The following is a 23,037-nucleotide window of genomic DNA, read 5'->3' as shown; positions in this document are numbered from 1 at the left end:
GCACCTGATTTTAGAGGACCAGGTGCCAGTGAAGTAGATAAAATTCACCCTCCCTCCCCCCTCATGGTTTTCTTGATGCAAAATGGACTCCCAATGCCGAACCAGTGGGAGGTAATGACCTGTCCATTTGTGATCGTTAGCAATAACAACAGGTAGTGTCATGATGTGAGGAGTGGATAGTGAAGTTATAGACCAAGGTTAAGTGAAAGGAACTGGTTCCTCCATAATAGAGATATGAGGCTCCCCCGAAACATAGATGCATGAAGATTGTGTGGCGTCAAATACATTTTGAATTTATAAATGTCAAATACACTTGTATTTAAAACAAAGGTCATACTGTACATCCAATTATTATTATTTTTTTTAAATACAGATCTCAAAACCATGAGCGAACGAGTAAAGAACAGATATTATGTGACAAAGAAGCTGTTTATGGCAGATCTCCAGAGGATCTTTACAAACTGCAGAGAGTATAATCCTCCAGAGAGTGAATACTTCAAATGTGCAAACATCCTGGAGAAATTCTTCTACACTAAAATTAAAGAAGCTGGACTAATCGACAAATGAGAAATGATTACAGTGTTATGTTAATATGCAGATATTAGTGACTGGCCTACTGTTTGCATACCATGCTTTTCAATTTGCACTCGTGAGATCTTATTAACCTTCATAATATTGGTTACCTTTTAAGCAATTTTTTAGGGTTTAATTTTGTATAGATTGTATTAGAAAAGGTGCTTTAAAATATTTAGGACCTAGAGTATATAATGTTGAGATGAGCTGTTTTGTATATTTAGAAGTGTTTTGTATTATAATGTAAAAAGTTCAGAGTTAAAATAGCTTGTTAACCACTAACTAGAACACTGTTTAAGATAAATAATAGATTATAGATTTGCTTATGCCGGCCATAAGGTAAAACATAATCTGATTTGAACTAGAACACAGACACTAATATTTGATTTTAGGCAGTGTCATTGTATTAATTTTTCAAGTTTTTAGATACAGATTACTTTTATGGGGATAAATGTTTGTAATCTATGTTTTTCTAGGACTAGAAAAGTTCTGTTCAACTATGTGTAGATGACCATTTTAATAATAGAATTAGTACTGTTACAGTACCAATCATACACTTTCCCATATCTTAATGATATCATGAATTTGGTATATTGTATATTATTAGGTTTGTACAAGTAACATAAAAGACTCCGGTTCTATACCAAGATCTTTTGTGTTTAAAAATCGATGGCATTTGTTTTAAAGTGTTATTATTTTGTCTTATTGACAGGGGCTGCTTATTTTTACATACAATTTAGTCTCTATTGAATACAACAGACTATGAAAGACTAAAATTATTTTGTATTTAAGAGGTGAAAGACATTCACGTCATATTGTTTCCCAACTGTAAAAAAGAATTGAAAATGTTTTGTGTTGCCAGATCCCTGTTCTGGTTGGCACACTCCTGCCCGTAATAATTGTGGCAAACAAAGGTTTTTGTTTATTTATAAATACACTTCATATCTATTTTTCTAACTACTTCAGTATTTTAACAAAACAAATGTTAATGTTTCAATGGATTTTAACATTGTACAACTCAAATGCTACATTTGAGTAGAATGATATTTGCTTAAAACATTCAAAGATTCCATATCTATGTGTAGTAATAATTGTATACCAGAAGTGCATATGTCGTAATGAGTTTGATTGTTCATAGATTGTATATTTTTTAGACAGTTGCTGTAACTGATGTAGGACACAGAACTTGTAATATAAATGACTAATGTTAAGCACACTTGCTACAAGTTTAATAGCTGGCAAGTATATTGGAAATAAGTCAGGGGAAATGATACATAATTTAAAAAAACTTCCACTCAAATCTTGTGGTGTGTACACACGGTGAGCTTCCTTCGCTATTCGACTTGCTATGCAATCTTTGTTAACTCATGTGCTATTTACATACAATTCATGCTATCTGCATTATATTTCCACTAATCGGTAAAAAACCTGTGTGATCTGCATGCGATGCCTGATTGTACCGTGTGTACACACCATAAGAGGTAGATATAACTTTCAGACAGATGAAGTGCATTTATTTCCAAATGTTGTGTACCAGCAGGACTTGTTTAGGCATATTGGCTGCCAGGCTATTAAATTAGTATGACTACATTGCAAAACGTGCATTTTATAAATACATTTACAATCCATATATAAATGTAATAGCATTTTTGGACCTGGCATTCACCAAGTTGCAAATATGCAAAACCAAATATGAAAAATTTGAATGTGCGCCCGCGTGTATTGTTGTACACATCTGGGTGCAGATTGTGTGCCCATGTGCACCGCACATCATTGTGGACATGCAGGCGTAGAATATGAACCCACGTGCACTGTGCATCATTACGGACATGCAGGAGCATTTTTTTACTTAATGAGGATAAAGTGTCTCTCTGGAAATGATGCGATGTTGTTCATCTTATAACTATCCTTGTACATACAAGGAGGAACTCGCAGCATAATCTTCGTATAGCAGTCTAAACAACCATGTAACGGCAACATTGCAGATGTATAAAACCTCAAACTCCTTGCTCATGCCAGGTGATTTGATGGAGGAGGTTTACCTTTGTCATCTCCGAAATGCAGATAATAGTAGTGATTTAAAGCAGAGGAGGTAAATGTTACTTCGTGCAATAGGGCTGATAGGATACAAAGTCATTATGGCAAATATATCTTCGGTATTTTCAGACTGAGCATGCTCTGACCTTGAGCTTACTAAGAGAATGTAGTGCAGTCTCATGCATCTGTCACATCTGCACTTGCTACCAAAGACTAATGCTGGCCACACATCAGACCAACTTTCCTCCAACCATTCAACTAGTTGCTTGGATGGAATAAAAATATGGTACTGGATGGGAGCAAATTTAATATTTACTTCAGAAATTTTCTCCCAAAATCTGGAAAAGGACAAAAACTGTTGCTCAGACACGGTACTGTAGTTGATTTAAACAATTTGACTGAATGTTTTTGTCCATTTTCCTGGGTTTGCGAGCACATTTTTGATTGTCCTTTGCTCCAATCCAGTACCATATTTGTATTCCATCCAAGCAACTAGTTGGATGGTTGGAGGAAAGTTGGTCTGATGTGTGGCCAGCATAAGGGCGGGCATGTCAACAGAATTGTGTGTGGTATAAACATGTAAATGTCGGTTTACAGGCAGATCATTTGCAACAGGGATAGAGATGGTGCAAGTGCACATTTATAATGATGTGCATCAAACCAGCAGTATGGATAGGGGTGGTCTGTCCTCAAAGATGTGTACATAGCTGCATACAGGTAAATGTGTTTTGTCCATGCACACATGTTGGAGCAAATACAGTTAAGGGAATTGTTCTTAATATAGATTGCATAAACTCACAGCTACTGTATCCTTTGCTCTGGACTTTGCTCACAACTATTTAAAGGTTGAGTTATTATATAAATTGAGACTGGATTATGAAGAGCAAAGCTTCTCAGAATCATGACAAATGCCTTATTCTGGTTTCATCGCTCCTCTACGCATTCGCACAGGGAGCGATGTTTTGCTTCTGTGCATTTATGCGCAGATGCCGGGTGTAAGTGGGCACAGCGAACTGCTAGTTTGTTGACTTGTTTGCATCTAGCAGTGTGGGTGGGGGCGGCGATGGCAATGAGGGGCTGCATCAATGGGAACGCCCATCGTTTCATGTGCGTTCCCATGCAAATGGTTCTGTGATGCAGGTGGTAGGGGCGGGCAGCTGATGTCACCAGATGTCAGCTTTGTGTGTTCCCTGTACAGGAAGAGGGCGGACAGCTAAGACACCAGAGAGTATCTAAGTTTTGCGCGCACCTTTGAAATGATTCGACCATCGAATGATTTGGCCCCCGCACCCAAGCCTGCGAATGGATGTTTATGCAAAACATCCACACACAGCCGTGCGGGGAATTCAGTGCGGGGGGGGGGGGGGGGGGGGTGTGTGTGTCTGTTACATCCACTCACATATTTTTCAGCATTGCGTGTGTACCAGAATAAGGTCCTATGTGATTGTGCCTCCCTATGCATCCTGCCATGCAGTTTTGTACCAAACATGCATCTAAGTCACATTAGTAATAGAGCAAAAATATAATGCATGAGTGGACACTGCTGCTGGCGTTTACAGCAGCACTGTGACTGACCTGCATGACACACCATCATGCATCCTGCCATGCAGCATTGTGGCAGAAAAACTAATCCTCTACACCTAGCACACTAGAAGTGACTGGATGCAGCTAAATTGTAAAGGTGCCCACAGACGCATCAATTATCGAATGCGTTTTGTACTTTTTAAGTACAAAACGCATCTTATGTACAATTATTGGATGGTGTTTATGGGCTTGTGCGATGCGCGTCCCCGGGAGCCCGATATTGTATGTCTAAAAAAGTACGTGCTGCACGTACTTTTTAGACTACATCTGAAATTTAACATTACAAACATGGGTTCATCACAACGCATCGTATGCATCCAAGTGCACATTGCATCGCAAGCTGGAAGAAAAATTGTATAGAACCATTGTACAGACAAAAACGCATAGCACAGTACAATTGTAGTGTCTGTGGGCACCTTAACATAGATGATAGGATAAAACTATGAAAAGTACAAGAAATACTACCAGTGGCAGAAATACTAAGTCATGCCATATGTGTGTCTCATACCATATGGCAGTGGTTCTCAACCCTGGTCCTCAAGTACCCCCAACAGTGTATGTTTTGCAGGTCTCCACAGAGAATCACAAGTGCTTTAATTAGCTCCACCTGTGGATCTTTCCAAATGTGCCTGAATAATGCCGGGTGACCTGGAAAACGTGCACTGTTGGGGGTACTTGAGGACCAGGGTTGAGAACCACTGCCATATGGTATGAGACACACATATGGCATGACTTAGTATTTCTGCCACTGGTAGTATTTCTTGTACTTTTCATAGTTTTATCCTAAGTCATGCCATATGTGTGTCTCATACCATATGGCAGTGGTTCTCAACCCTGGTCCTCAAGTACCCCCAACAGTGCACGTTTTCCAGGTCACCCGGCATTATTCAGGCACATTTGGAAAGATCCACAGGTGGAGCTAATTAAAGCACTTGTGATTCTCTGTGGAGACCTGCATAACATACACTGTTGGGGGTACTTGAGGACCAGGGTTGGGAACCACTGCCATATGGCACATAAATAACTAAACCTAAATACCTAAAGTAGCTACGGCTTTCCAATGTTATGTCATATTACAAAGGTTACAACTCTGACAGGACTTAACTGGTAAGCATCTGCATCAGGACTTAACAGGACTTTCCTTTTATATGCACCTTATTCGCAAAAAATTTATAGGACGCACAAGCATCTTATGCTGAATCAAATTATTTGCAGACTAGATTCTGTGTGCATTGTGCCACTTTCTGCATATGAAATACAACGCTACTTTCCATTTTGTATTCAGATACAGGTGCAGTCACACAGAATATAGGCATGCCATATATCAGCTGAAGGTGCTTGTGTGTCTTATTTGTTATTGTAAAGCTGACCTATATGAATAGCAAAAGTGGAATAATTTTAATCAGTAGTATGTGTTTTTGTCACATAGCGATGTGAATAAGATGCATTTTCAACATAAAAAAAATAGATGCCTGATGCTAACGGATTTGCATCTGCTGCTGTGTAATGTATTGAGGCAAAATGTAGGAAGACACATCTGCAATTATTAGCCTAGGTCAGTGGTAGCCAACTCCAGTCCTCGAGAGCTACCAACAGTTCACGTTTTCTAGATCACCTAGCTGAGGCACAGGTGTATTCATTACTGACCCATTATAAATGATCCACAGGTGGAGCTCATTACTTCACTTGTGATTCTGTGAGGAGACCTGGAAAACGTGAACTGTTGGTAGCTCTCAGACTGGAGTTGGCTACCCCTGGCCTAGGTTATATAGTAACAAGGGGATGCAGTTTAAATACCGGCGGTCGGGATCCCGACACCGGAATTCCGACACTTTCTCCCCCTCGTGGGTGTCCACGACACCCTCGGAGGGAGAATAAATTAGTGTGCCGAGCGTAGCGAGGCACCGAGCCCACTGCGTGGCGAGCGCAGCGAGCCCGCAAGAGGGGGTGATCCACGTCCCCCCCTTGTCGGGATTCCGGCGTCGGGATTTTGAACGCCGGGATCCCGACCGCCGGCTTTTCATGCCGAATCCGTAACAAGTGACTAAGTTTAACTGGTATAGCCAGAGTAAATCAATTTGGGATAACCTGCAATAGCGCTGTGCATGAAGAGAAATGCATTGTCCTCTGCTATGAGACATATCTAAAGTTCTGGTCAGAAATTTGTGCACAAATTATAAATATATAGCTGTTTTATATATATATACGGTAGCTTGTATTTTAGTTTTTGTGGGGCTATTTTTAAATGAAGCGAACATACAGGTAAATTCATAACAATTCAGTTGCATGAATTTAGAGTTTAAAAAAATCTATACTTTTCATAAACTGGAACTTGTGAGCTTCAATGTTCTAGACAATAAACAATTTAAATGAAAAACGATATCCCCTTTATGTGTTAATGTTGAGTAGCGACACTGTTGTATTGTCAAGACTGCCATTTCTATATTGAATGCATTATGTTTTATAATTTAAAAGAATGATATTTTCATATAGATATTGTGCAATAATGCTGGAGTAGAATGCTTGGTTTTTGCAAATGCTTTATATAGCAAATAATATACCTTTGTAAAGTTAATATATTGTATCAGATTAGTTTTAAATTATATAAAGGTATTTTGGAATTGTCTTTGTGTAAAACTATTCAGATATACTATGTATAATGAAAAAGGCAACAATAACTTTCATTTAGATTTTTATGTATATACAAGTTTGTTAAATGTTTTGAATAATCAATGGTAAGACATTAAAAGTCTGAGAACAAGTTGAAGTCTGCAGCATGTTTGTTGCAAATTGTGATTATTGGAAAATTTTAATTTGCCAAAAAGTGCTTAAACGAAGAGTGCAGATTGCTCTTGTAAAGTATATTCACTTTCTTTCCCAGAAAAAAAAGCAATAAGGGTTTTATGTTTTCAGTTCTACAATTACTTCAGCAGTTCAGTGTGTATATTAAGGAAACGGTCAGTAATATTATGTAGTACTTTAAATTGTTTCATTTTTTCCCCTCGTGAAGGAAAGAATCAAGTTGAATTTCATTTTAAGAAGGTAGCGAAAATACATCTATGTATTACAATTCAAATATACAAGCCTATTGGAGTACAAATTATAAGGGGGATATGAAGAATCATATTATATTTTTTATTTTATATAAAGTCAACTTAAATATTCTTGAGCACCTTTTTTTGTGTAATAGTGACATGCTGCTTACATTAGAACTAAGTGATATCATGTACCAAGTGTGCCACCAGATCTAGAGATGTTCACACCTGTTAACAGCCACCACCAGCAGTTCAACTGTTATACATTGGCCTTTTGTTTTCATGTGAGGGCCAATGTATTTTATTTTTGTTACCTGTGGGGACCAGTGTGATTGTTTTTTCATATGGGGGGGTCAATGTTTTGTTTTTTTCTGGGAGGCCAACGTGTACTGGTCTAATTGTGTGCCTTGGCAAATGTAATATCTTGTTTGGTGTGCCGCGAATTGAAAAATTACTGAATTATACACTAGAAAAAGGTTGCCATTAGGAGTGCGTCAGAGCAGTTCTTTATATTCTAGCATATTTTTGGGCCATGTGGCTTTAGCATGTATCAAAGTATTAAGAAACCACTATAAATATAAGCACCTTGCTTATGAGAGGTGGTATGTAAGCATACAGGCAATTTTAAGGGTGAAAATATTTAGTTGAGCATTTTATACCAGGGACATCAGATTTTTTTAATTTCCACATAAACTTTCTTTCCCTGGAAAAACCACACAATGGATTTTATTTTGGTAGACTCGCAAGGCTGCAAATTTTGCAGCCTTGCAAGTGCATCAAAGGCCGCCCTCCCCCTTCGCACGCCGCAATCCCCCGCATAGCTGCAAATGTATGATTTGCATAATCCATTTGCAGCTGGGAGAAATCATTCAATGGTTGGAGACTATCAAATGATTTCTCGAGCACTCGCAGATCAGAGACACCTCTATGGTGTCTCTGATCTCCAAACACCCTGTGTGTGAAGTAGGCAGACTGCGGACATCCGGTGATGTTTGCTGCCCTACCCCCGCACCCACATCACCGGGCGATTACCATAGGAACACCCATGAAAAGCTGGGCTTTCCCATAGGCTGTTTATGTGTGATTGGTATGGTGAACATGTAGTTTGCCATGCCTGCTCGCACCCTGCCTCTGCATATGCGCAGGAATCATCTATTTTAAATATGTTTTGCTTTTTGTATATATATTGTCATATTGTTATTTAATACATTTTATGTACCTGCTTGGACGTACTATACCATAGTTGATTTTATATCTTTCATATGGTTCCTGAACCCATATTTTAAAATGGAGGCCCATGCTGCGCAAAGGAGTTAAAAGATAGGTGAAGGATAGAGAAAAGGAATGACACTTCCCTTATCTCCACTTACACATGATTTAGGAAGGTGAAGTGTGATATACATCATATAAATATACCGTAAGTATCAGTGCACAAAGTCACTTTCAAATTCCTTATTCACTATTGCACTTTGTTACTTGGGGAGTAACCTTAGGTACTAATGCTGCAGATACAGAGAAAGTCCAGCACCAAGAAGTTTTTTTTCTTTACTATATATATCCTAATAGAATAACCCCAATGTGTAGAAACCAGAAAGTACAGAAGGCCACATACATATATCATAAATACTGTATTAGACCTCTGTAATGCAAAGTGGCTGTAAGGTCAACAATACAGTCAGAATGGTTACATACACCAGATGCCAACATCTGTGAGCGATGCGCAAAATATTCCAACAGCTCTGTGAGATATATACCAGAATCGCTCACATTGGTTAAATAAATTCAAATACAAACTGTTGTGTAAGAAAGATTATATTTCCTATATAAAAGGTAAACATTACAGGTGTCAATGTCTAATTTTTCCCAGCATATAATTTCCATAATTATAATTATAACCATGCCCCTAACATTAATATAGTCAGGGATAAATAATCTTTTATCCCATATAGGTCATGTTTAGTCTCTAAATGTGTAGAATTACATTAGCTGTCAGATGACAGTTATTAGAATTCCATATGATATTGCACTCGCATGTTATTACAAATTATAAACTCACACTTAAGATACAGCCAACAGAGGGGCGTGTCTGTAGGCTAATGAAAGGAGATGACTGAATGGTCTCTGGAAAGCACCTGAGCCAGTCACAGGTTACCGTAAACAAAGGGGTGGGCCAGTGATGAATGGAGCCCACAGAAGTGAGTTTTCTTGGGAAGTAAATATACAGCTTTTACTTACTTGCTTTTGGAACCTGGCCCTGATAAGATGGAATGCAGCACTCCTGGACAAGATGGCACATGGCTTTGAGTAACGTATATTTGTAGGACTAATCGAATTGTGTACTAGGACCCCGGTTATGGAATATGGATTATGTTAGAGAGTTTAAGAGTAGTTAGCTTCCATTCTTAGTTATTTTCGGACAATAACATGTGTTTAGGCCCAGAATATGTTTTCATATGGTTACACAAAGAAAGCTTCTGTCTGTAGTTGAGGGTGACCTGTGTGAATGATGTTTAGCTAAGATAAATTGAGATAAGGCAGTGTAATAGTATATCATACTTAGATCTAATGGTTGAAACGTGCTGTGTTATTAGCCTGTAGTTATGAATCGTGAGTGGAGTATAGGTGGATCAGCAGGATCAATGGTGTGTTGGCCCTGTACCGTGTGGAGGTTTATTGTGTTGGAAGTGTGGTGTTTTTGATCTGTTAGGAGAGGATCTGTTTGGCTTGTTAGATTGAGATACTATCCTATGTCATACCAGAGGGATAAGCAGAATAAGGCCTGGAATCAATTGTAGACATGTGCGGCAGGCTCCGGCCTGCAGTGTGTCCTTTGTGCCGGTAAACGGCTAACATTGGTGTTTGGACTGGCCCTTGTATGTCCTAGTGTGATTGTTAGGAGTTTTGTAGTATATTGTATGGACTCTTTGTATGAAAGTGAGTGTGTTGTTCTCAAAGGGACGCAGGAATCTGAACGCATGTGTAAGGCTATGCGTGAGCATGTATGGACTCTTTGTATTGAAGAGTGTGAATGCTTTGTGTGTTGTTAGCATGATGCTGCAGGGATAGTGTGTTTGATGAATGTGCAAGTTATATTCAGGATTGTGAGTAACGCATGATGCAGGTTAGAGGTAATTTTAAGTAAACGTTGTGGAAAGCAATTATATGAAAGTACAGGCAGTTTATGTGTGATTGCCAGGCCGCTGTTTGAGCCTGTAGATTGTTAAGGTTCCTTTGTGTGCCATGTGGAGAAATCTAAGATGGCAGAATGCCATGCGGCAGACTACATGTGCCCTGGCCAAAATGGCCGACTAAGGTTCCTTTGTGTGCCATGCGGCGGTACACAAAATGGCGGACACAAAGACTTGGTATCACAAAATGGCTGCTTCTTCATAGCCATGCCCCCTCCCGCGCTGTATTCACACACACACACACATATAACACTGAGGTTAATTGTATTTAAGGATGCTGGAATAATAATCGTTATTATGTATAATACCTGTATTGTTATATTTATTATCCATGATACAGTTTCATCTGGTTACACTTATAAATAATATTCATTGATTATAAATCTGGACATTCGCTTATTGGTTGCGTGCGACATGAATAAATTAGATAGACTTTGCATATATAAATAAATGTACTTCCATACAGGTCATTATGATGAATAAAAAAATGTTTGCTTGGCAATTTTCACACTAATTTTGACTAATCACTTGGCACTCAAAGGGTTAATCCCTTTTCTAAAATACACCTACTAATCTTCATTAGTCTCCAGAAACCCCAAGGTGCACTGCCAACAGCCTTACTAATAGGTAATGGTAGTTTTCCTTATATTCTTAAAATGCAATAGTTCGTTCTTACATTAACTACTTTAAGTGAGCCGAATGCATGCTCACACTCCCCTCCCCTTCTCCAAAACTATTTTACAGTACATGTAAAAATCTTAATTTGTCTTCATCCAATAAGAAGGTGTTCAGAATTCCTAAACCAGTCCCTAAGGGTGTGAATGCTCAGGAACAGGGGCAAGAACTTTAAGCCTAATTCAGATGTGGATGAACGTTTTATAACCTATGTTCAAATAAAGGAAAATCTGTCACAATTTCCTCCCTGTGTTTTAACAACTGGGGCTGGATCCAATGTCATTAGAAAAAAATATAGACGTATAATTGTACTCAACTTTTATACGCAGAAGAATGCATAGATTTCACTGATCTGTCAAAACTTGCACCTAGTAATGTAACTTACATTTCAATATGCAAGTTTGCATATGAGAAAATTCTTAAACAATTGGAAAATGTAGTAGCCTCAAACTTAAAAACACACAGGCTATTATGATGGCTGAGTTTTGGGACAAACCTGCAACTTTTAACGGGTGATTTGAAACTGCACATCTACATAATGATCATGCCCCAAATGAACACCTGCAGCATGTTGTGATTTGCAGTTTGGCAGCAAGTGTCACAGGTTGCCTACCTTTGGTAGGGTGTGCCCAGCTCGAGACATCATCTTTATACTCCCTTCTTCCAAGCATTGCATTAGTAATGCTTGATGTGTTTCTCATTTGAGGCTTCAAAAGCAGCCATGTCCAAACTGTGGCCCTCCAGCTGTTGTGAAACTACACATCCCAGCATGCCTTGCCACAGTTTTGCGATTAGGAATGCTAAACCTATGGCAAGGCCTGATGTAGTTTCACAAAAGCTGGAGGGTCATAGTTTGTGCATGCCTGCTTTAAACAGTGTTAGCTTGCCTATTAATTGTGGCTTTGTCCCTCGCTATTCTCCAACATATTGACTTTTACTTGCTATTATCAGTTCTTCAGCCAATCAATATTTACTTTATCTCTCATGCGGTTTGTGAGAACTTCTCCGCCATGTGGTTATTTTCTGAGATCAATCAGCATGGGACAATACAGTTAAACATCCTTGTGGAAATAAGATATATCTGAATATGGGCAATCATTAACAAAATGTTTGTATGGATATGAAGTGATTATTGTACAGTAATGCAGGCCTGTTGATATGTTATAGAGCAGGCCTGGCCAACTTGTGGCTCCCCAGATGTTGCCAAACTACAAATCTCATCATGCCTTGCCACAGTTTTGCTATAAGGGAGTGTTAAAACTGTGGCAAGGCATGCTGGGATTTGTAGTTTCACAACATCTGGAGAGCCAAAGGTTGGCCTGCCCTGTTATAGAGAATGTGAACATGGTAACCAGATAGATCCTTGGCACAAAGAACTTGCCCCAGAACACCACCACAATGTACTAATTTAGACCATATGGAACCTTTCCTAGCAACACTTCCAAACTTCAAGCTCTGCAGATTCCAAGTCCATTGTCTTTCTAAATGGATGAATGTGAGAACCAGGATATTATGGCTGGAAAGAAAAGTGAACACAATGATCTGTCCTTCAACAATGGACAGGTAAATGCACAGCTTGGGCTCACAAGGAATTCGGCATTGACCCCTCACTCCCCTGATATATTCCTCGATTTGTATCTTTTATACAGCTTGGCTTCATCCATTTGCTCTTTGTTGTGTCTAAAATGCTGCATGTGTACCTTCATCTAATTGTCTCCTGACCCCAAGTAGTCTTCAGTTTAGTTCCATTTATTTGACAAGCCCCCATCCCCGATGCAACACATTATTCAAGGTAATAGGCATATTTATCCTTCCATACAACTCTGCAGTTCTATCGGCATGAATTCAGGGAGCATTGTCTCAGAATACTATATAGCAAATACTTAAAGTAGAGGTCCAGCCCGGGATACTGAACATCTGCTTTGAGCCGCATCACATTAGCTTGAACCCTGTTTACACCACCAGCTGGATCTGGGATAATACTGGGGCTTACCTCTGCTTATGCTTGGAGAGGAGATATTCAAGCACAAGGAATGTAACTCTCCCAATGCAGTGGACCATGCAACTCTCCCAATGCAGTGAACAGGTCCTGGTTTTGGTGCAGAGTTAGATTCCCTGACCACCAGATCTGGTTTGATTATTCACAATTTCTGGATGCAGATGAAGGACCCATCCTACCTTGTATCAATAGTTCAGGCTAGTGGTGGCAACTAAATGTTTTAAGGATTTTTGGGCACATTTTTAGACCCTTTAATAGTGTGTGAGTATCATTACGTTGCCACAGCTAACCAGAGTAAAGTTTCAGACCTTGAGCATCCTTTTAGGATCATAGTCGGACCCTGTTCTGAAGACTACCTCTGGCAGGACAATGAAGTATGACTGAGCACTCCAATGGCCTCCAGGCAACATAACTCAACAGAACATCTTTGGGATGCGGTGGAACAAACCACAAACATGTATGGGCAGTCAACAAATCTGCAATCATATGATGCCATTAGGTTACATGAACTAGAATCTCTAAGGAATGTTTCCAGCACCTGTCACAGTGCATGTCACAAATACCCAATTTTCTACTGGCAAGGATCCTAAGCAGTACTATAAAGGCTCCTAATAAAAGTGATTAAATGTTTTTACTGTATGTTCTAATTCAGTTGCAGAATTCTTTTTGACAGGGCTATTTCCATATGTAATACTTATACAGCAATATTAACAGATAGCCTTAGTTGTTCAAAGCAGTTTTTAAAATGGTACAATTGCTATGGGTTTGGTGGTTGATTAGGAGTTTAGAACTAAATGGTTGCACCAGAGCATCAATAAATGAGAGATTCATAGTTTATACCACAAATTATTTGTGAATTATTTAAGGAATTGGTGTATTTAAAGTAAAGTATACAATTGGGATATGATATTTAACAATATGTCTGACGTTGAATTGTACAAGCGTCACTAGATGTAGTGTAGAGGGAAAAAAAAAAAAGGAGGGTATCGTGCCAATCGCACAGGACACTAAGATGGAGAGGACCCCCAAGTTATTGTCTATGCCATTAGATCATGGTAATATGGGGGTGTGCTACCACTGGACAAAAATATGGAGAGAACATGGATGAGAGAAAGCGGTACTTTTTGTGTACCTCATTTTAGTAAAATAGAAATTATTAGAATTAAAAAAAAAAAAAAAACAATATGAACACACACACACACACACACACACACACACACACTAGTGACTAAGAATGAAAGGGAAAGGTGTTTCAAAACAAGGCGTCGAGCAGGTAGTACACACTGTTCTGCATCTGTGTAAATAAAGGTGGACAATCTCCAGCGTCTTATTCATATAGCATGTTTGTGTCTTTATTCAAGTGTATGTACTTTGACGTTACTCAGGACACTGAATATTAATTAGCAGTTAAGTGTATTGAACGTCTCACAGAGAGGCAGGACCATGTGCAAATGCAACACTGAAAATTATTTTGTGCTCTAATCAGAACATTACATTTATTTGTAATTGTGGAATACATGAATTTACAGTATACCTGCTGCAGCCACATGATAATATTAGTATGTGGCAGTTCCCATTCAGAATGGACACGGTTACTGAAAGCTTACACATTATACACTCATTTGAGGTGAAAAACTGTGTAATTGAGGATTGCAACAAAGTTGCCTGTTAACTCATGAAGTGTTGCATTTGCACATGGTCTGCCTCTCTGTGAGACATATTACCTGCTTGCCACCTTACTTTTAAACACCTTTCCCTTTCATTAGTCACTATTGTATGTTTTGTGTGTTTTTTATAAGGGGATTTTTATTATTTGAATCCCTTTCTCTGAGTCCATCCTGGTTACACAGCTAACCATGGTATGTAGGAGGATCCACAGGAGCAAGTCACCTATGCTAACTCCTGTGAGAGGCAGGCTCCTCCCTTCTGCATCCCAGCATTCCTCAGTTCAACTTCCAGAGCACACTAGGATACAATTACTCAGCACAACGCCTGAACATATTAATATGCACAATCAAATATAACCAAACATGACAAAACATGAACGGTATAAACTTACTCAGCGTAAGTGAGGAATCGCTGTGTCACCAGGATGGACTCAGAATGGACTGCCGAGCGTAGCAAAGGCACCGCTCCCGAAGCATAGTGAACGCAGGGAGCCATGCATGGGGCCACAGTACACTTTGATATTGTTCATGTCGACATTCGGGACACAAAAAACATGAAAACTCATGTCAACAACTTTTGACAGTTGACCTAGTGCTTGAGTCACCCTTCCAACCGTCGACCTTAGCCATGTCAACCTATTGTATGTGCCAACCCAATGCATGTTGACCTATTATGGGTCGAAGCAATGACCCATACCCAGGGATCTCTGGTTCCTGTGTGAGCAACAACCGCCCCCACTATAATACAGCCTTGGCGTCAATCATTTTGATGGACTTTGAACTAGTTTAATATATTTTAAAAAAGTAAATCAAAATTAGATACTTTATTTAAATTTATTAAGAAACTTTACAAGATTTTTGTAGGAGATAAAAACAAACTCATTTTGACAATATTTGCTGAAAGCTATTAAGGGAAGCACAAAATAAAGATAAATAGAAGTGTGCATCATAACACCTACCCATCACTTGGGAATTTCTATATTTTAAAAACATGTTTAAGGTGGTTTTGTAGAAACACCATAATCTTTCTATACAAAAAAAAAGAAGAAGGTAACAAATATCAATATTCTGGTTCACATTATGGAAAAATACAACATAGTTCTAAACCCTCAAAAAGTGGTTTTCCTTCTGCTGTTCTCTATTGGATAGTACACTTATACATACATTCTCATGGTAATTGGCACACTGTTCTATGCTATCTGGAGAAAAGAAAAGCCGCACTTAAAAAAGGGAGTAAAAACAAAATGTACTAAAGGCAATCTGTATTAAGGTTTTGTAGCCCATCAGTGATAAACTAGAGCATGTTAACAGAACCTGTGGGTCTCCCGGTGTTGTCCCACAATGCCCAGCTAGATGGCAGCCATAGCAAACGGTGGCATGTAATCTCACATTACCTGGAAAGTCAAAATGTGTTGTTGAATCCTACTGTAGACTCTGAAGATATACAAATCATTTACAAAATATGGTAGAGAAAAACAATGGACATCCTGTGGTCAAAATAAAAAGCATTCTAGAGGTGTACATGTAAATATTTACAAATGAATATAGGTGTATTCTTAAATTGACCAGAACACAAAAATATAATTTTTGCTAAATTCTATTTTAAAAACCCAATATCATCTAGATGCTGAAATAACTATTAATATACATGTTAAGGGCCTTAATAACACTTTAATGAGGATTTATTACAATACCACTGGGAGACATATTTCCACGTAGTACCGTCACTTGTTAATCTATTTCAACTTATCTACAGCCAACAAATGCTTCATTGTATCTGGCAAGTGATTTTCTGTTAAGTGAACTGCGCCTCGAGTCATTTTTCTTGAAAATGGGTGAACTTAGAAATTCAGTATCTGTAAATGGATCACCTCTTCGGAGCTTCCTGTAAAGAAAAATAAAAGTGCATGTTAATGATTTGTGTTGTATGGGTGGGAACGTCTTGCACTTTGCGTCACTTCTATAAAACATGCAGATCTTGAGAAATTCAATCTGACCTTCTCCAATCCAAGCTGAACTATCCAGGAGTTAACTGGCCATTGGAAATATGTACATTGTACTTCACAGATGTGCCATTATTAAATGAAGCCTTTAAAGCTGTGTACGCACGGGGTAATATGATTGCTGGGGATATATTGCTAGCAATATATCCCCAGCAATCATATTGCTCAGTGTCTCCTTTTCATCAGCGATGAAAAGGAGACACTGCTACGGGGCGGAGGGGGAGCGCAGCAGCAGCAGACGCTGCTGCTGTCACTTTGATGGGAGGGAGCAGCGGCACGGGGCTGGGGAGATCAACGCTGATCTCCCCGGCGCAGCAATCGCTGGGGAAAGCAGCTGGTCGCAGGAGCATGCTCCTGCGACAATTAGGCAGTGCACACGGGAGCGCGCTCCAAATCACTGGCAATATGGTCGCTCAGCGACCATATTGCCAGCGATTTTACATGAAATTGCACCCGTGTGTACTCACCTTAATTGACCTTCCATATTTTTTGTTTTAACCCTTTCAGGTCCAACGTCTAGTCAAGCTTAACAGCCCTAGCACTAGCAGCAGATCCAATGGTGAGCCACTTTAAGAACATTAACATCGTTCAACATTCAATGTAGACCATTTTTTAATTAAAAAAATAAAATTACAATTAATTTAGACCACTGTTTGAATGCAAAAAAATAAATATATTATTTGGACTGCAAACGCTTAAAGAAATATCCATTAATGTCCTCTCTAATGCATTTGCCAGGAGTTGTTTGTCCTTGTTTTCAGTGAATGAAGAACTACAGTACACTCTGGTATTTGTTGGAATTCTCTGAAGCCATGACTGAATTCATTGCCACCTCTCGTACTGCAACAATACAAACAGAAACCCACAGTACATTAGGACACAGTGCAGCCAAAACACCAGTAACCAGTTCTAAATAACCCATGCACTTACGGAGAATGAAGCTGGAGGACAAGTATTTGGTAGAAGTTAGTGCAATGAAGGAACAGGCTGGTGTAATATATCATTAATGTGGAAAAATTAAATACAAAATCAGTCAATTTATGACTGACAATACTGCTGGAGTTTTGACACAGCTTTTATTATTATTTTACTTAGAGCCAGTGCTGCAAGAGAGGCGGTACGGTGTGGTACGGCGTACCACTAAAACATAGGGTGCCGGTACCCCATACCGCCATACGAAATTACACCCCAGGAACATTGTGCGCATATGTAAGTGGCGGGGGGCGTGGCCTGTACAGGTCCACTGCCCCCCGCCACAGCAGATTTCCTATGGAGGGGAGGGGCGGGGAGCGCATCTCGCGTCTCTCCTTCCTCTCCCTCAGCAGCAGCAGCGGCGCGGAGGTGGCGGCTTGGAGATGGCGGGGGGAAGCAGTGGCTGGAGCGGGAGAGAGTGAGACCAGGCTGCAGCAACCAACGGTGAGTTGTGCTTAGGGAAGCCAATCCCGGGGCATTTTTTCAATCCCGGAATTCGGGATTGAAAAATGCCCAATCCCGGGATTGGCTTCCCTACTATTAAAAACCCACCTCGGCCGCCCCGCATATTTACTTACAGATGCGTGGTGCGCCCGGGTGGGTGGGCGAGATGGGGTGATGGAGCCCGGGCTGGTCCGCTGGTGGCCCGGTGTGCCGGCAGGTCCGCTGCTGGGCGGGCGGGTCCAGGGACAGGCCGGCTGGGCTGATCCGGGGACAGCCGGGCTGGTCCGCTGGTGGCCCGGTGTGCCGGCAGGTCCGCTGCTGGGCGGGCGGGTCCGGGGACAGGACGGCTGGGCGGGCTGGTCCGGGGACAGGATGGAGGCAGACAGCCTGTGTGGCCTGAGCAGCGTGACCTCTGACGTCGTCACGCTGCGCAGAGCCGCACTGCACGCGACGGGAGAAGCCGAGCAGCTGCTGAGCACCCGCTCAGACGCTGCCCGGCATTAGACTGCGCATGCGCAGTCTAATCCCGAAATCCCGGGATTGGAAACTCCAATCCCGGGATTGAAATCCCGGTGTTTTGGGGGCCAAATCCCGGGATCCCGCGGATCCCGGGATTGGCCACCCTAGTTGTGCTGTTCTGCAGCTGGCACTGTGGGGGGCATATGTGGGGGGGCATATGTGTGGCACTGTGGGGGGGCATATGTGTGGCACTGTGGGGGGGCATATGTGTGGCACTGTGGGGGGGCATATGTGTGGCACTGTGGGGGGGCATATGTGTGGCACTGTGGGGGGCATATGTGTGGCACTGTGGGGGGCATATGTGTGGCACTGTGGGGGGCATATGTGTGGCACTGTGGGGGCATATGTGTGGCACTGTGGGGGGCATATGTGTGGCACTGTGGGGGGCATATGTGTGGCACTGTGGGGGGCATATGTGTGGCACTGTGGGGGGCATATGTGTGGCACTGTGGGGGGCATATGTGTTGCACTGTGGGACATATGATATCTGGCACGGGGCATATGTGTGGCACTGTGGGGGCATATGATATATGGCACTGGGGGCATGTGTTGCACTGTGGGGCATATGACATCTGGCACTGTGGGGGCATATGTGTGGCACTGTGGGGGCATATCAGGCACTGTGGGGGTATATTAGTAATGGGCATCAGTTGTGCGGTGCAATGAGCATTATGGTGTGGGGCATAATGTGTAACGGGCATTATGGCATGGGTGTGTGATGCATAACAGGCATTACTGTGTAAATTTTGGCCGTGTGCCTTCGGCGTGCAATATTCTAGCCACTCCCCCTAGTGTCATGACCACACCCCTGGCCACGCCCATTTTTCGCCACGCGGCACAGTACCACCAAGTCGTTTATCCTACTTGCACCACTGCTTAGAGCTGAAACATGAGGATGACCACTACAAGAAACGGTGGGTGAAGGTTACACGTACCAAACCCTAGACATTAAGGTTACCTCCTGGTGGAACAATAAACACAAGTGGAAACTATGCGCAACCAATTTGCCATGAAGCAGAGAGTTACATTTCAGGGGCAGTAGTTACTAGCCCATAAAACCTGGAGGGTCAGATTATTATTGAGCCCACCATCCCAAAGAACAGACTTGTACATCAATATTACAAATAGTGAAAGAGTAGGAATACAATGAATTGCATATACTTACTTGCCAAGCTTTGGTTCTGCATAATTGACTATTACAGTACACCGCCTTTTCCTCATGCAACTTCCAGACATTTTCCTTTCATCGTCGTTGGGGAGAGGTAAGGAAAGTTTTTTTGCTTCAGCACACCCTGAGATTGCAGAAAGATTCGTAACATCAGATAGGCTGATCCGTTGTGTTGCGGGAGCGCCTTTAGGAACATCTGAAAGATGTCAAATAAATAAGCTATACCAGTTCAGAGTGGCAGACCAAAATGTTGCATACAGGTCTAACAGCAGAGACCCAAGCAAGCCAATACCCTGCCCTCATATGTATACAGTGTTTAGTGAGAATATCTAATCTACTTGTCCTTTCCATCATTACCTTGCAATAAAGTCTTTCAAGACCAAGCGAATGGCCTAAATATAACACATCCTGGCAAAATGTATTACAGTTCAGGACAGCGGCGGCTGCAGGACAGGTCATGGTGTATATATGTGTGACTATGTGCCGCCTTTATAGTCCTCCTCAACTCAGATTGTTTACAGCCCCATAAGGGGAGTTACAATGCTTTTGTCAACTTTACCCCTAAATTAATAGATCCATTAAGCAGTGTTCTCCCCAGAAATGGTTTTCTAGCCGGGTGGCATCAAGAACAAGCCGGGTGGGGTTCTTCCCAATAATAAAGTGTTTAAATCCTGACCTTTTATCGTTTAAATCCTTTTAGGTTTCCAAATACTACACAATTATTCTGTCATGGACACAATTACTGCATTGCCATAGAATGACCCCACTAGTTGGCACCACAGAATGATAAGCAGCACCCAGAATAAATAATGTCCGCACAAAATGCTAAGCAGCTTGCAGATGCTGCCCTAATATTCTGGCACCACACAGTTTTCTTTCAACAACTCCTAGAGTATACACCGACATTATGTCCCATGCTGCTCATCAGGAAACTGTTCCTGCCTAAACAGATTTTATACAGGGGGTACACAATCCGGCTCCACCCTGACACAAGCCTGCTCGGTGATAGGCCATGCCCCAGCCCCCCACCAAACGGACTTTGCAGCCCATACACTGACACCAGCAGTCTCAACAATTAAACCTTGTTGCAGGTGGACATTGATTCCAGACAAAGCCATGATGGGAAGATCATGTGGCACGGACGTTGGGCGTAGCTCGGCCGTGTCAGTCACATAATCTTCCTATTGGGCGGTCTGTCCGGAATCAGTGTCTGCCTGAAACAAGGTCTAATTGGTGAGAGTGCCCGAATGTCAGTGGACTACAGGCCCACGAGTGCCGGGTGGCAGGGCATTTCGTGCTGGGCAGACCGCCTGAAAGTTTAAATTTAAAACAAAATCTGAATGTATGCAGAAAGCTGGGATCTAGAGATCTCAAACATCTAAAACCATGCCCCTTAAACATAAGAACTCTGAAGTTTATCATGCAGGTTACCACTACCAATATACATAAACAAAATAAAAATTTTATTCTGAAACAATAAGAGGTCATTATGGGACAGTACAGAATTAACCCTTTGAGTGGCAGGTGAATTTGTCAAAATAGGTGTGAAAACTGCCAAGCAAACATTCATCATAATGACCTGTAATGTTTACCTTATATAGGGAATATAATCTTTTTTTATACAACATTTTTATTTGAATTTATATAACTGTGTGCTAGGCTGCCATAGCCAAGGCTGCTCAGATTCTAAGTGATCAGTTCAAAGTGATATTACAATATTTACATCAAAGCTGGAGTTATACAGAAGGAAAACATTAGAACACTGAAAACTAATCTGTAAAGGTGCATACAATTTTTTTGACCAATTTGGTTGAAAGACATTTCCATTGAACCCAGTGTCCTGGACGAAAGATGTTGACGTCAGACGAACGACGAATGATGATGCGTATACCCACCAGTTGTTCATCAAGATTGTTAGTCAACTGCGCATGCAGCTCAATTTGGATATCTTTCGAAAAGAGCCTATAAACTGTAGCTAGATCTTTCGTCTGTCGTCAATATCTTTCGTCAAAATCTTTCGTCCAGGACACTGGGTTCAATGGAAAGGTCTTTCAACCAAATTGGTCACAAAAAAAAAAATTGTACAGTGTGTGTGCGCGCCTTAAGACAAACTCTTCTGCTATGGACTGCATTCAACTAACTACTTACTCTGACTATATAATCCACCCACGCGACTGGACCACTTTGCTCCCTTATTGCTACAAATATCATCTGTTGCTCCCTTATATATGTGTAATCTAATTCAATTATGTTTATATTGAATATACCACAGTTTTAATACTGCCATTTACATTTATATATTTTTTCCTGTTACCCCACTGTATATTATACCTCTACTATATTTGCCCATTCTCTCTACCTGCTGCCTCATGTCCTGACCATCCCTGCCATCAGGGCTGTGGAGTCTAAGCAAATTTCGAGTACCTGGGGTCGGAGTCGGCAAACAATGCACCGACTCCAACTCCGAAAATTATAATTAATGACTTCTCTACTGTAAGAATAAAGACCAATGCATGCAGTGCCTCACGTAACCGCAAAACGAACACGTTAAGTGACCGTGAAAAAGCATGCTTTTCATGTGCTTCACTATATGGCACGCAACGCACAATTCGGAGCACCAATACTTATAGATGTATTCTCCCTTGTAGTTTACAACTTATTTCAAACGTTCAATAAGGTTTTCAATACCTCGAAAAATTCATTCAACCGAGCTCTCCCACCATACGCACAACATCTTTTTACGCGGATGAAGATCTTGTTTCATGAGCGGGGTCGTTTGTTTACCTTGGCTAAGCCATTCCTTACGCTGGTTCATATTGATGTACAGGCACCATTTTTCGTCGCCAGTAACGATTCGGTAAAGAACGGTGACAAGCAAGCAGACATTGTGTTTGTCCTTTGCTTAAACTGTTCAATACAGTAGACTGTTGGCTTCCCAGCCTCTAGTTTCTGTAGTAATAATATGTATGTTGCCTTTCTTTCCTTCAAGGAATGTATCAAATACATTCCCATATTAATACAGAGGAGTCGGAGTCGTGGGCAACCGTACGAGGAGTTGTAGTCGGACCATTTATCTACCGACTCCACAGCCCTGCCTGCCATGCTGACTTCTTACCTCAGGTCTCCTTACCTGCACCTCATGTCACCTGTCGGTCTCCCCTTCCTTCTAGATT

The 23,037-nt window shown here is 41.0% G+C and overlaps 2 protein-coding genes across 9 annotated transcripts in view; one reads left to right on the top strand and one right to left on the bottom strand.

Annotated features, from left to right (window-relative positions):
* Positions 1 to 4,775, top strand: part of KAT2B (lysine acetyltransferase 2B) — a 103,366-nt gene extending 98,591 nt beyond the window's left edge. For 3 of the 6 annotated variants that reach the window (XM_083188755.1, XM_083188754.1, XM_083188753.1), the window contains one exon: positions 374 to 4,775. In XM_083188755.1, coding sequence (XP_083044881.1) covers positions 374 to 567 — 194 coding nt within the window. In that variant the 3' untranslated portion in view covers positions 568 to 4,775. The remainder of the gene's footprint in view (positions 1 to 373) is intronic. The other 3 variants (XM_083188757.1, XM_083188756.1, XM_083188758.1) reach the window with 2 other exon arrangements.
* Positions 4,776 to 15,578: 10,803 nt separating this feature from the next.
* SGO1 (shugoshin 1) overlaps positions 15,579 to 23,037 on the bottom strand; it is a 31,142-nt gene continuing 23,683 nt past the window's right edge. For 2 of the 3 annotated variants that reach the window (XM_083188750.1, XM_083188749.1), the window contains exons 9-10: positions 19,862 to 20,060; positions 15,579 to 16,643 (exon numbers count right to left, since the gene is read on the bottom strand). In XM_083188750.1, coding sequence (XP_083044876.1) covers positions 16,505 to 16,643; positions 19,862 to 20,060 — 338 coding nt within the window. In that variant the 3' untranslated portion in view covers positions 15,579 to 16,504. The remainder of the gene's footprint in view (positions 16,644 to 19,861; positions 20,061 to 23,037) is intronic. The other variant, XM_083188751.1, reaches the window with a different exon arrangement.

The sequence above is a fragment of the Crinia signifera genome, chromosome 5, assembly GCF_055691185.1.
Source record: "Crinia signifera chromosome 5, ASM5569118v1, whole genome shotgun sequence".
NCBI lineage: Eukaryota > Metazoa > Chordata > Amphibia > Anura > Myobatrachidae > Crinia > Crinia signifera.
Note: the sequence above shows the minus strand (reverse complement) of the source record. Positions and strands in the feature narration are given on the sequence as shown.